General features: G+C 35.3%; 2 protein-coding genes and 1 long non-coding RNA gene across 3 annotated transcripts; 2 read left to right on the top strand and 1 right to left on the bottom strand.

Annotated features, from left to right (window-relative positions):
- Positions 1–473: 473 nt before the first annotated feature.
- LOC131946869 (thymidine kinase, cytosolic-like) lies at positions 474–3023 on the bottom strand. The gene is made up of 7 exons (XM_059307850.1): positions 2826–3023; positions 2446–2477; positions 2087–2200; positions 1470–1563; positions 1298–1387; positions 1072–1191; positions 474–928 (listed from the first exon to the last, which is right to left on the bottom strand). The coding sequence occupies exons 1-7, from the start codon at positions 2889–2891 to the stop codon at positions 767–769; spliced, it is 678 nt and encodes a 225-aa protein (XP_059163833.1). The 5' UTR covers positions 2892–3023; the 3' UTR covers positions 474–766.
- Positions 3024–4102: 1079 nt separating this feature from the next.
- On the top strand, positions 4103–6938 carry LOC131946870 (biogenesis of lysosome-related organelles complex 1 subunit 2). The gene is made up of 5 exons (XM_059307852.1): positions 4103–4210; positions 5459–5575; positions 5770–5889; positions 6169–6273; positions 6445–6938. Exons 1-5 carry the CDS (start codon positions 4114–4116, stop codon positions 6474–6476), a joined length of 471 nt encoding a protein of 156 aa, XP_059163835.1. The 5' UTR covers positions 4103–4113; the 3' UTR covers positions 6477–6938.
- A 3682-nt stretch (positions 6939–10620) lies between these two features.
- Positions 10621–13994, top strand: LOC131946872 (uncharacterized). Its single transcript, XR_009387802.1, has 3 exons — positions 10621–10679; positions 12165–12273; positions 13939–13994. It is a non-coding gene; the product is annotated as an uncharacterized LOC131946872 (long non-coding RNA).
- Positions 13995–14074: the final 80 nt, after the last annotated feature.

Below are 14074 nucleotides of genomic sequence, written 5' to 3'. Positions count from 1 at the left end.
CCAAAAAGTGCTTGTAATTTTTAAAATCTCTTTTGGCAGCAAATTCTTATTGAATTATACTAATGCATTTTGTCAATAGTCGCCAACTAACTACAATGGGAATACCCTTGCTAGTTAAATAAAATTTCAAGATCACAAATGTTGGTCATGGATGATAATTTAATGTGAATAAATAGACTAAAGTAGAATTAGAACATTAAAAAGTATGAAAAATGAAGCATTACGCAAACAAATTGTACAATCTAATTTTGTTATTATTGCACCAGCTCCTACTTAATCTCAAGTGGGATGTTGTGCGGTAAACAAAATATATTTCATAAAAAAAAAACAACCTTTCTTATGTTGGTTGGTTAATAGTTACTAAAAGGAAAATATTGGAAAAACTATTAACCAACCAACATAAGAAAGGCTAATAGGTCACATATACCTACAAGTAAATAATTGAATGATTCTGATAGAATTAAAAATATGTCAACAAATGTGTTAAGCTTTGAGTTAACAAAAAAGTGCACGAAGCTTTATTTACAGCCAAATAAAAATATATGGGTATTGTTATATTAAGACAACAGTAATATTATGCAAAAACATTGCACTTTTTTGTGCAATTTCTATTGTAAACGTAAATACTGGCATAAAACATCTTTATAAAAGACAACATTAAAAAAAAAAAAAAAATCACCGTAATAAAAAGTCAATCGACTACTCATCAATACACAGCTATTAAAAGATATGGGCTAAACATGTCATTGACAATAATAAGAAAGCATTACAAAGTATTCTCATTAAATAGACATCGAGGCTGAATTTGTTGATGGGCGTTTTCATTTATAGACTTAAGTGGTGATCTCCTCGCTGATTTCTTGACGGGGGAGTCGTAACACTGTCGACAGACCGCCAAATACTTGTCTGCTCCTCCTATTACTTCAACCTGAAAAGTTGAAGTTACTTTGTTGGTTAAAAGTACATATAGCCAGGCATTTCAACTTCTGATCTACTACAACTTGGCATGATTCTGAGTAATTATTTCAACAAATTAGAGAAATTAAGTTGCTTTGTATTAAAGTAAAATACCTGTGTTTCTGAGCCAATTCTTTTAGTAAAAGATGCTTCATTATAGCAGTTCATACACACAGCTGTTAACTTGTGCACATGTTCAGCCAGTGGCACCAGATTTAGTATGTCCCCAAAGCCCTACATTGAGGAGATGGCGCTGTGTTAGTGAAGAGCTATTTTATTCTGGTCAACAGCCACTAGTTATATAATTAACTAGTTGCGAGATAATCATGAAAACACATACCTTTTTCTGAAATGTTCCATCTAAAGCAGCCACAATAACAACTTTGCCTTGATTTGCCATTTTCTCACAAAAAGCTACAACATCAGGGAACTGAAAATAAAATGTCTTAAATTGGCATTTTGTTCAACATCAGATTAGCTATGTACCAGAACATAGGAAGAATGCTGCTTACAAATTGTCCCTCGTCTATACCAATGATATCATGTTTTAATGCCTCTGATTGCAAATCTGATAATCTCTCTGATGGAACAGCCTCCAATACTTGTCTGAAAAAAAAAATCAGATTAGATTAGAACTGTAAATAACTGGATAAGATTGAGAAATTAACTACTTTAAATGCTTAGTGCACAACAAATCTCGGTTTTGATCTGGCTTCAATTAATTAAATAATTAGTCTCAATTGCTATTACCATAGTTCTTAAGTGCAGTATTTTATGAGCGCCTGAAAACTAATTTCAATATCTTTAACTGGATGGCATACTAGTAAGTAAAGTTCCCTTTCAAACCTGACGGTTTCTGTGAAGAGATAGTGTGGTCAGCACTATGCCCAGCCGCCTTTACTTACCCTACATGAGTTAGGTGGACTCAGGGACGGTCTACTGACTTAAACCCAGATTTGAACTCGAGACTTACAGGTTAGCAGTCCAGCTCTCTACTGCTAGGCCACTCCACCCCATGGATGGTATACTAAGAAATCCAGAAATGGTGCAGCTCTACCTTATTGTGAGGCAGAGTGTGTTCAATTATACATCAAGTTATTGAAAATGACCACAGAGTTGCTAAACTTACTTGTCATGAGTGGCTATCCCACCAACATCATAGCGAACATCTTTTGCATATTTGATAATAAGACAACTATAGTTGGCGATCTGATAGCGTTTCATTCGCCTCATTAATTCAGTTCTGTGGAAATATTTTTACAACTTGTTAATTTATTATCAACGTAAATTTATTTTATATTAATTTCTATGGCTGGACAGAAAATAATTGAGCTTTTAAAATCTTAATAAAAAGGTCTGCTGTTATTCTGTTAACCTACCAGTTAGAACAAATGCTGGTCTACCCTATTTACTAATTATTAAATGCGTGTTAGTTAGCCTAAAGAAACTAAATATCTACATGCTACATGTTAAACAAACTTAACTTACGTTTTCCCAGAAAACATTGGTCCAAAAATTATCTGTGGATTAGATTTTTAAATTATGGATTAAGAAATTTTGAAAATGTCCTAATTTAGGCCTATTAATTTAAGACAAGAATTAAAATTAGCATGTAGCTTTGCCTACTAAAACTAAATTAAAAATCTAGATTAGATCTATGAACTGTAATAAGTATAAACTCTATCACAAGATATGATGAAGTCTTATCTTGTATGTATTTGTAGTTTTCTGTACTGCAGCCTTTAGCCCATGCCAAAATGCAATGAAATATTATGTGAATGTATGGCGTATGCCGTATGGTCATTAATGACATTAATGTCATTCATTATGGTCTATGAAATGAGATTTCTAAATTGTAAATTTTGTACCTGTATTTGGCCATGAGAATGCCTTGCAAGGTTGTGATGGTTCTCAATGGTAAAAGCTTTAGACATTTTTTGTTTTAGTTAATGTTACGTGAAGTCTAGAAGATCTATCAGAAGTAACTAAGCGACTGTCTAGCACTTGACTTAGAGGTAGAAAGCACAAGTGAGCAATAAAGAAAATTAGAATGCCGCGCGCTTATTTTCTTAATTTCCTTTGCGCTTTCCCTACGGACAAGCAGTGTGATTTTTATTTCGGTAAATTAGTTTTTCTTAATATTATGCGAGTCGCAGCATTTTAAAATGTGTTTTTAAACAAGGACCTTGTAACATAGTCGTAGACTAATTAAAATCATAATCTTTTCCCGTTTGTGCCCAAGACACAAGGCGGTAGACTTTCTTCGGGGGGGGGGGGGGGGGGGGGGAAGAGATGTATGGTTCGGTCATAAGTGGACAGTGGACAACGAAATCAGAGAAACAAAAAAAAAAAACAACCTGTAAGGAAACTACTAGGGAGGTTCTATGAATACACCAGAAGAGATGCCTGAAAGAAACTCTGATTCTCGCTGTTTTTTTAAAAAATTAACTTTGACATTGTATATTTCAATACCGCAGCTTAAAAAAAAAAAAGCTTTTATTTTTCCTACTTTTTTTCTTGCGTCGCACCAAGGATTGGCGTCCGGGGCGGTCGCCCCTAGCTATGTCCCGGCTTAAGGCAGCCTCCATCCAGAGTTTCTTCCGGGCATCTCTTTGGAGTGGGGCGGGGGGGGGGGGGGGGGGGGGGGCAGAGGGCTCTGCCCCCCCCCCCCCCCTGAAGAAAGTCTACCGCCTCCCCCACGAAAGAAATAGAAGTTATATGGAAAATATTTACTTTTACCGGTGTCCACCCCCCGGGAAAATGTATACCGCCCCCCCCCCCCCGGAGAAAAAAGTCTTGAAGAAACACTGCCTCCATCTTGCACCTCTCCTGATAATTTATCATTGGATAGAAGCAGTGTTTCTTCCAGACTTTTTTCTCCGGGGGGGCACTTGAAATTTTCGGGGGGGGGGGCGGTAAACTTTCTTCGGGGGGGGGGCGGACACTGTTAAAAGTATATATTTTCTATATAAATTATATAAATTTCATTTCGTTCGGAGGGGGGCGGTAAAAAATTTTCGGGGGGGGGGGGGGGGGGCTCTGTTTCTGACACGCTGCCTTATATATTCGGCAGTAGGCTAGGCCTAATCTGGCTAATCTTAATTCTTAATCAAGATATAAACAATTTGATTTTTGATAGTAGCCTCCCTTGGTAGGATGGTAAACAAAATGGCAGATATGAGAGAAAATCGATCTGTATTTTCACCAACACAAAATCAAGAGATCCATTTTAATAACGAAGATAAACTCAAGGGTAATAATACTAATACTAGACTAATAGCAGTACTTTATTTACTTTGATCAAGTTTATTTACATTTGTATTAATTTCTAGGCTACTGCTTATCGCCTTATTGTAAACTGTAGTACTAGTAACGGTAATCTATCGTTTTGGGTACGTAAAATCGCCCGCGGCTATTTATGTACGAAAACATTACCTCATTGTCAAGGCTTAAATAGAAGTATATTGTCATACTTTTGTGTCAAATATTATAGATAAATGAATAATAAACCTAAATCAATGGCTAAATATATCGATATAGGCCAGAAATTAACTTTAAACAGCAGTGTCTGAGAGCAAGATTTGCTATATAAACAGCAGCCATTTGTAAAATAGAGTGGCTTCCCCCTGAATCTGGCGCTAAAAGCTTATAAAAATAAAACTTAGACAAGATGGCTGCTATAGTAAATGAGCATGGTTGCATCTGTTGGAAACATCGCTAGTCTTCATTTATTACGGAAAAGTTTTAATTCAATTGTTTAAAAACAGGTACATAAATGAATCAAGGAAACATTTTTGAATTTTTTAATACATAAATCTTCCTCAAAATGTGAAATAATTATTAAAATTTAAGGAGTCACCTGTTTTTCACATTACAAATCGCGGGCGATTTTAAATTTTACGTACCCAAAACGATAGATTACCCTAGTAACTACTCTAACTACTAGTAACTAGTCTAGTACTGTAGAATGTAGATCTAGACTCTAGAATCTAGTGTGTAGTGACACTTTTTTAGAGATTTTTTAATCTCAATCTCAGTGACTCCAGTGTAGTTGATTGTAGTAGATCTACTATATATATATAAAATATATCTAGAATCTAGTATAAATATTATTAAATAGGCCCCCCTATACTATAATATAAATAATATATAGAATCTAATCTATGCCTTAGTAACCAGAACAATAATGTAAGAAAACTGCAAACAAAATTGTGTGGGAGTTTTAAAAAATTGATATAGCCTATAATAAAATTATTTAAATTTAATAATGCCTATTAGGAAAGAATGACCAAATGATGAAAATAGTCACATAATAAAACATTTTTTGATGAATCATGAGGAAATAAAATGTTTTAATGTAATTAGTTTGTAGGTTTTAGTTGCAAATTTTTCTGGAAACCATAGGCCTAATAATACTAGTATGATGACAAAATATAGGATGTTTACAAAAAAAAAGCAGTTTATATACATTTATTATAGAAGTGGTTGGTTTTTTTTTCAGATAAAACGATGGATTCGGTTCCAGATAATGCACAAGTCGCGCCACCATCTAATGTAGTGGAGTTATGTAGAGAAACTTTTATAAAAACAGCAGAATATTTGCGAGGAGAGTTGGATGGTGAGTTGGGTTTCATGAAAAAATAAATCGTATGGTTGCCTGTGTTTTAGATGAGAATAAATCAAAATTTAGGTTAAATAAACAACATAGTTTTTAACTCCCTACTATAATGTTTTCTACTTGACTGAACAGTTACAGTAAACTTAAGCAGTAGCTGTAAACTATTTCTATAATTGTGTAACTCTCATGTGCAGGCACTGTTGAAGATTACAGACTTTTGGAAAGAATGAACCAAGTTACAATGAGCAAGTACTCAGAGATGAAGCAAATAGCCCTCAGCATCAGTGGAGCTCTTCATGACCTCAATGAGAAATGTAAGTTTATTTTTCTGTACAGATAACCTTGCTAAAGATCTTGTTTTATTTACAATTTTTACCAGCACATTTCTGTATTATCAACAATTTTTACCAGCATATTTCTGTGTTATAAATTTTTATAAAAATTATGGAGAAAAAAAAGCTTAAAAAAATACCAACAATTAACCAGACTGATGATAGGGAATTGTGTACTGAAGCTTTTGATGTGATTTAAAAACGAACCTTTTATTTATGTGTAAGCAAGTTTTTCAAAGGTTGTACAAATGTGTTTTGTAGATCAAAGTTTGCAGCCCTATCTAGAACAGATTGACCAGATTGAGCTCAGTGTGACAGCTCTTGAACAAGCTGCATATAATCTGGACCAGTATTCCAAACGTTTAGGTGACATTGCTTTATTTGCACCCAACTAGATAGGCCCTACTATTTTTATTTTGACAAAAATGATAAACAGTTTGTTCAAACATAAACAACAATCAAATATCTGGCTTTTATAGTAATTTATAAATTTATTCATTTATTTATGACTGTTAACTTAAATTAAATGTTTTTCAGAGAGTAAATTTAAATCATTGGAAAAGAGATGAGTCCAAGAGATCTCAACAAAAATCCTTATGTTAGCAGCAGTTGAATTTGTGTGTTTAGGCTTAGATCAGTTCTTGTTTGCTTGTATTGTAAAATATGCAGCAGTTCAAAATGTGTTAGGCTTGGATCAGTTCTTATCTGCTTGTATGCTCGTATTTTTACAAGGTGTCCTCAAACAATACTATAATTAGCTCATATTTTATAGTTTGTTGTAATTGCCGATGTAATGGGGTTGAGAAGGGATGTTTTAAAGGAGGGAGTTGCAATGTTGTTGACTATGAAATAGAATGGTTATTTTAAGAGACATCTTGTGCAATATTTTTTTCTGTATGCTCACATTAAGGGTTATTTAAAATATTTCTTGCATTGTATCAATGTCATCTCACTTTATATTTTAAAATGTAATTTGTTTACTATTGTCACATTAATTTCTTATTTTTAAATGTTGAAAAACATTTCAATAAAAATTTTTGAGAAAACATGTTCTGCATGATACTTAATGTGGTTATGTTTACAATCGTAGATGATAATCGTCCTTCACGAGCTACTGATAGTGTTTTAAAGCAAAATATTTTCATTCACAGCATTAGTAGTGTCAAATTCACAAATTATGAATTAATGAAGTAGAAATTAAATTTAATAGCGGTGTATGGTACGCCGCCAGAGGCGTAGCGACCCTCCCCGGCGCCCGGGGACAAATTTTCAATTTGCACCCCCTCCTCAAACTTTCGATTTGCACCCCCCTCAAACTTTCAATTTGCACCCCCCATATATTTTTTATATTTATAATGTAAAAATGCAGCAAAAATGAGATTTTAATTTGTTTTTTACAACCCATTTTGGCGCCCCCTAAAGTCATCGCCCGGGGACATATGTACCCCCGCCCCCCCCTCGCAGTGGCGCAGGCAGGGGGGTTAGGGGGATCATAACCCCCCCCCCCCCCCCCATAGACCCCTTGGTATATATATAAAGTATGAGGGGGGGGGGGTGTAATTCGAAAGTTCGAGGGGGAGGGGTGCAAATCGAAAGTTTTTAGGGGGGGGGGGTGCAAAACGAAAGTTTCTCCCCGGGTAAAAATTTGAACCCCCCCATGAGACGACGCTACTGCCCCCTCGTTACGCCTCTGTCGCCGCCGGTTGGCTCGTTATGTAATAATGCACTCAAAAGTAGAAAATAAATGATTTTCTTTAAATATATAATAATACACTACAATTTAAATTACTCTAAAGAGTAATATCAGGAAGTAATTATAGTAACTTAAATAGTAGCGTAGTCCACTCGCAGTTTGACTATCTATATGAAGACTATTTTAAGTCTTGTGTCAATTTTTGAAGACATTTTCAGGGTTTGTTTTTTCTTTTTTACACAAGGTGTAAATAATAGTTTTTGGAGAACTATGCCATTACAAATCGACAGCAAAGAGACATTGCATGTTTTGATGTCTAGATAAGGAAGGCGGAAATGTGAATTCAAACAATCATCAATTTGTTCTTGAAACATCACAAGTGTTGTTTTCTGATAAGAGTTGACTTTGAATATCTCAAACAATGTATCCTCATCCTGTAGATAAGCCGTAGCGCTGTTTCGTTCTTTCACTACGGTCAACAAAAAATGTTTTTGTGTGCCCCAAATGGTACACCTAACCAATGAGAAGCTAGTCGTTATCTTCCTCTCACAGTCCAATGATTAATTGGTAAAAAAAATTAGCCAAATATCATGAGTCTCATGGATCGTGCACATATTGTATGGCAAAAAAATGTTTGGAGCAGTGGCGGAGTTTCTTTCAGGCAGTCTACCGCCACCCCCCCCCCCCCCCCCCCCCAGAACGAAATGGAATTTATATAGAAAACATACTTTTACCAGTGTCCAATCCCCCACCCCAAACAATGTCCCCCCCCCCCCCCCCAAATATCAAGTGCCCCCCCCCCCCCCCCCATTTACCTGATATTTATTAAGTTTTCTTAACACTAAATCAATTTTTTTTATGGAGGCAGGGTACTAGTTCCTGGGAGAACGAGGGATCAAGTTCCTGGGTATTAGTTCCACCCAGTGTTTCTTTCAGACTTTTTTCAATTTCTTATTTACTTGCATAGTAAAATATGCTTTGGTTCTTGACCTCTGCATATGAAGGGAAGGTGTGGCCAGCACTTTGCCCAGCAGCCTTCACTTTCCTTAACAATAGTCAGGTATCCATCAGAGCTGGATGGAAACAGGGACGCTCTACTGATTTGGACCCAAATTCTAACTTTTCCATTTTAAATTTGGTTAAATAGTTTGCAGACACCTATGGGCTGCCTTTAACATTTAAGTCTGTCTTATCACACCCCCTCCCCCGGGTGTAAGCAGCAGAGAGGGTCGCTAACAAGATCAAGGTTGAATATACGATAACAGACATTAGTCTTGTAACAACCAAAGGCGACTTGTGAGAAGCAGGAACTGTCCAGTGAAGTTTTTACAATCCGGAACGACCGAGAGAGAGAGAGTTTGATGTGAATAAAAATGTTTGCAGTTCTGGCTTGTGTTTTGATCTATCTGTCAACTAGAGGTGGGTTCAATAAAAGCAGCACAGTTGTAGTTGTCTATTGTGGTCCTATTATTAAAATCAATTTTTAACAACTTGGCTTAAAATATTTAAAAGAAATGTAGAGTATGTGGTTAAGTGGACGGAAAAAAAGCCTGTAAAATTTGTCTACTAATAGTGATTTCTTTTGCCATTTTACGTTACCGATTGATGAGCATAACTATTCAAAAGTGTTATCTCTTGTATACGAGTAATAGTTATTAGCCAGTCAGATAGGACCAGGATAAAAAAGCCAGCATTTCTCACAATGGTAGCAGGGACTGTCGAGTTTCATTCCCTAGTGTTTGGAATGGACATGCGCCAATTTGAGGGGATGTTCGGTAGGCCTTTATAAACAGTCTAAAGTCTAAAGCGCCGGGGTTCAGAACTCATGACTTCCGGGTTGGCCAGCGCGTTCTACCGCTAGAGTCATGAAGTACAACTGAATGGTATTATAAGCCATTTCTTTACTTTTAAAGCCCATAATGGTTGTATTTTTTCTTATATGAAGGTAGACTTTCAAAGTTGCTTATGTTCTAAGCGCTAAGTTTAAAGAAACAGCATAATAATGGAGAATGCAGCATTTACTATATCCGTATTAATGAAAGGTGTTTAATATCACTTTCTGAAACTGTAGATGTATTTGAACATCGTCGATAAGAAACAGAAAACAAACGCAGACGAATTGTTTGTACGGTTCAAAAAGTTATGCTTATAAAACGACTTGGTCGAAAAACGAAATAAAATTATTTCCCAACAACAACCATCTCATTGAAAACTATGTTCTTTTACAAAGACCACACGAATTACATGCTTCCAGACTGTTTGCTCCGGGGGGTACTTGATATTATCGGGGGGGGGGGGGGGGGGGAGGGGCGGAATACATTTTCCGGGGGGGGGGGGGGCGACACTTGTAAAAGTATTATATTTTCTATATAAATTCCATTTCGTTGGGGGGGGGGTAGACTTTCTTCCAGACGCCCGGAATATTCAAATTTAAATACATGTAAATGTTCTTTATATTATTATATAGAATACCAGGATAGACAAGCATACACACAGTACAACTTATGAACATCACGCTTATACTACAAACACTTTTGATATAAAATAGGTCATCTTGATGTAGGGAGATGGTTACCTACTATAAGGGGGGGGGGGCAATTAGATCGCGGCTATTTGGCAGTGAATTAACATAGGGAATTAGATGAAGAAATGATGTTATTTCAGGGTGGCGAAATTAGTGACTGAGAAATATTCTATTGGCCTACCTTTGTATTTCACCATTACAATTTTATGCCAGTGTTTTTATTCCATCATTAAGATTTTATGCCAATATTTACCCTATCCCCCTTTCGTTTACCAGCGGATGTGACTGTGGCCCAGAACAACCAGCCATTTTTACCATCAACAAACCCAAAATTGCTTCTTGTCTTTGAAAATGCTCCTGTGGGTGAGTCAATTTCTTACAACTTTACACGTGATATGGAGATTTGATTATGAAAGTGAAATTCAATTTTCAAAAATGGTTAAAGGAAAAAAACGGATTCAACTAATTTATTCTTTTATCTTCTCCCCCAATGTTAGGTTCCTCCATCTTCCAGTTGACGGCACAAGATCCAGATAATGACACCTTATTTTTTAGGTTGGAAATGTTTTTCTCTATTTTCTAGCATTTGGAATATTTCTGTGTTATACTTCACGAGTTACGTTTTTTTAGAAAACAGTAATCAAACTTAGAAAATGAGATAATTAATTACTTAAATATTAAAACTGATAGCACAACGTCTTAATGTTTAGGCTACAATGCTTTGTCCATATTTTGTTTTTGCATATCTCGCTTTTGCTTAGATTTAAATTAAAATGTAAAAGATAAAATATTGGTATGTATTAAGCTGTTGGTCGATGAAGGCGCTTATTAACGGCATGACTGATATATCGTATCATATTTTTTTCAAAATGCTGTTAAATGTTGGTCACAAATTAACAGTGTCACCAGCATAGTCCAAGCCGTCGAGACTGAGCTAGAAAAAATGAATGCTCAGAAAAATCAAGGTAAATGATAAAAAGGATAGAAAAGGAAACAGAACAACTTTTTGTTTTTATACTTCATTTGAACCGTAGAGCCATTGGTAAACAATTTAATTACATGATAATACCGTGATTAGAACTTGATAAGGTTGACCTTTACAAAAATACTATTGAGTTTTTAAAACATCAAGTAGCAAACTATCACACAATATTAAAAAAATAACATCGATGTATAATATCTGCTCAAGTGTGATGTTGCGTTGTTCAACATAGTCTAAGATATGTCTGCAATAATTCAACCTTTGCTCTATCATTTATTTATGTTATCAAAAAAAATGTTTTATGGTTGATAATAACAGTTGTTTTTCTCGAATTACTACTCGTTATTCATCATCAGCTTTTCTCGTTCGTGCCCAAGATTCATGGGGCAGACTGTTGTGAACACATGGACACGCCTTTCGGGTGATCCGATGCATAGCGCAACACATAAGACAAACAATCACAAACGGGTTGCAAAACAAGACTGAATGAAACAAAGGCTCGTTGAAACTAAAATAATTTAGTAGTATCTGCAATATATACACCTAACACAGTCTAGTATAAACACAAAATACACAAGCTAGTAAAACTATGATACATTGGCTAAAAACTAGTATAAACCTAACCTGTACTAACCTTGGAGATCTGGACAAAACTGTGGCAATCACACACGTTTTTACACACCTTATATTCCCTTTCATAAACTGGTACAAACCGGACTATTACAACTCACAGCACGAGAACTGAACAAGGACGAACGGGATAGGGTATACAGAAACAACCATTCATCCCCCTTCACTCGTTCACTACACAGACGAAATAGAGTTTATCCGTTTCAAGGACCTTGGAATTTATGTGGATAGTGTGGTCAGCACAATGCCCATGCGCCTTGGTTTCCTTAACTTGAGCCAGGTACTCCTGAGAGCTGGGTGGATTAGAGTCAGGTACCCATCAGAGCGGAAGATGTACAATAACTTAAAAACAAATATCACGAGCCCGTTTAAAAAATAAATAATTCGAAAACCGGGAAATAGGCCTACATAAATATGTTTATCCACAGCACGGACACGGAGGAGACAGCAAAACTGGTCAGCTTGACCCCTGCCAGATATAATGGGAGCAGTTGGAACACGGACCTCAAGTTAAAGAAAATACTAGACTGGGACAATGTACGTACATTTCACATTATAAGACTGGACAATTTATGTTTATTTCACATTATTAGACTGGGACAATGTATGTTCATTTCACATTTTTAGACTGGAACAGTGTAAGTTCATTTCACATTATTAGACTGGGACAATGTAAGTTTATTTCACATTATTAGACTGGACAATGTACGTTTATTTCACATTATTAGACTGGGACAATGTAAGTTTATTTCACATTATTAGACTGGACAATGTAAGTTTATTTCACATTATTAGACTGGGAAAATTTAACATTCTGTTTGTACACCACCACTGCCATGTACACATATCTCATTACATACACAGTAATATGTGAACACATGTCTACAGCTTTACCGTGAGTACACAACTGGTCGGAGTACGTGCACAGGTTTGTAGAAATCAGATTGTTGTGTACGCAAGCGTGTACACACGTTTGTACATGTATAATTGAAGCACATACACAGGTGTGTACTCACCAGCACATGTACATGATACACACACCACCTATATTTGCCTGGAGATGATGAGTATATAATTCGTTTGATTGCACTGTTGTATATACACTTTAGGAGCAAAGTGAAAATATTCCTAGCTTGTCAACATTTAATTTTTACAAGCTTTTATTACACTCACTTCCTCGTCAGTCTGTCTAGATCGAAACGCCCGTGTGAAATTGCAGGTACTTCTGACAGATACGGTTCGTAGTTGGTACGTGGGTCAAGACATGAAGACAATGCATCGTGACATTCCATTTGACTTAGTTGGTCGCCTAATTAATTTGTTATGAATTAATTAAAATTTGGACCGAATTAGTAGGCAGTTCTATCCATACGCGTCATCACGGCCGTCTTGGGCGTGTAGCGAGGGGGGGGGGGGGGCTCTACGACAAAAGCGCATCATCACGTTCAATAGCGCGCAATGCTTTTTAGTCGGGTCAGCAGTCTAGTTCTTTACTACTAGACTACCCCATCCCATAATACTTTACTAAAACTTTAGCTATAAACTTGACCACAGACTGAACAGTATTAATTTCTTCGGTTAAAGAAGTGTTAAAGATGTGTGTTCTATGATATGTGTTCAGCTAATTGTGACAATTTTTGGATTGTAACTAAAACATCAGTAAATGTGACATGTATAGTAAAACGAATCATATTATTAAAGCAAAACTGTTTTTCAAATTGTGTATAATATATTTGTTGCTACACTATATTGTCTTAACATGCGTATAACTCGTTAATACTAAAAAGTATAACAATAATAAATACATAAAAACGTTTATAATTACAAGCTTTTATAAATGCACTAAAAAGAAGTAAATAATAATTTTTTTTATTAAATATAAAATAATTTTTAAAAATATAATAAGTCTGCGGTTACTTTAAATATAAAAAAAAATTACTTTCTTTAAATATATTAATGCACTACTATTTATATCACTATAAATAAAAGCGTGGGCTTTTATTTATAGTGATATAAATAGTAGTGCATTAATATATTTAAAGAAAGTAATTTTTTTTTATATTTAAAGTAACCGCAGATTTATAATTTAAAAAAAATTATTTTATATTTAACATTTTTTATATTATTTTATTCTTTTTAGTGCATTTATAAAAGCTTGTAATTATAAAAGTTTTTATGTATTTATTATTATTTTCCTTTTAGAGCCCTAGAACCAGAGATTTGTACTTCAAGGTGTCAGACAATATGTTTACAGTAAGTGATACAACTGTCGTCATCGTTTGTGTTTTTGTGGAGAGGGTGGAGGGCCCTACCTGAAATAAGACATTTACATCAAGTC

Source organism: Physella acuta, unplaced genomic scaffold (assembly GCF_028476545.2).
Source record: "Physella acuta isolate Inbredline_101_S28 unplaced genomic scaffold, ASM2847654v3 ptg000574l, whole genome shotgun sequence".
In the NCBI taxonomy this organism is placed as follows: domain Eukaryota; kingdom Metazoa; phylum Mollusca; class Gastropoda; family Physidae; genus Physella; species Physella acuta.
The sequence above is the reverse complement of the archived record's forward strand: the minus strand, read 5'-3'. Positions and strand labels throughout refer to the sequence as shown.

What these genes read in the sequence shown, in the direction of transcription:
- LOC131946869 (XM_059307850.1), bottom strand. Translation starts at nt 2,891, where the DNA reads ATGTCTAAAGCTTTTACCATTGAGAACCATCACAACCTTGCAAGGCAT. An exon ending in CCAATGTTTTCTGGGAAAAC is followed by an intron (nt 2,201 to 2,445) that starts GTAAGTTAAGTT and finishes ATATTTCCACAG; the next exon opens with AACTGAATTAATGAGGCGAA. An exon ending in GTATAGACGAGGGACAATTT is followed by an intron (nt 1,388 to 1,469) that starts GTAAGCAGCATT and finishes TTTTATTTTCAG; the next exon opens with TTCCCTGATGTTGTAGCTTT.
- LOC131946870 (XM_059307852.1), top strand. Translation starts at nt 4,114, where the DNA reads ATGGTAAACAAAATGGCAGATATGAGAGAAAATCGATCTGTATTTTCA. An exon ending in TTTGCGAGGAGAGTTGGATG is followed by an intron (nt 5,576 to 5,769) that starts GTGAGTTGGGTT and finishes TCTCATGTGCAG; the next exon opens with GCACTGTTGAAGATTACAGA. An exon ending in CCAGTATTCCAAACGTTTAG is followed by an intron (nt 6,274 to 6,444) that starts GTGACATTGCTT and finishes AATGTTTTTCAG; the next exon opens with AGAGTAAATTTAAATCATTG.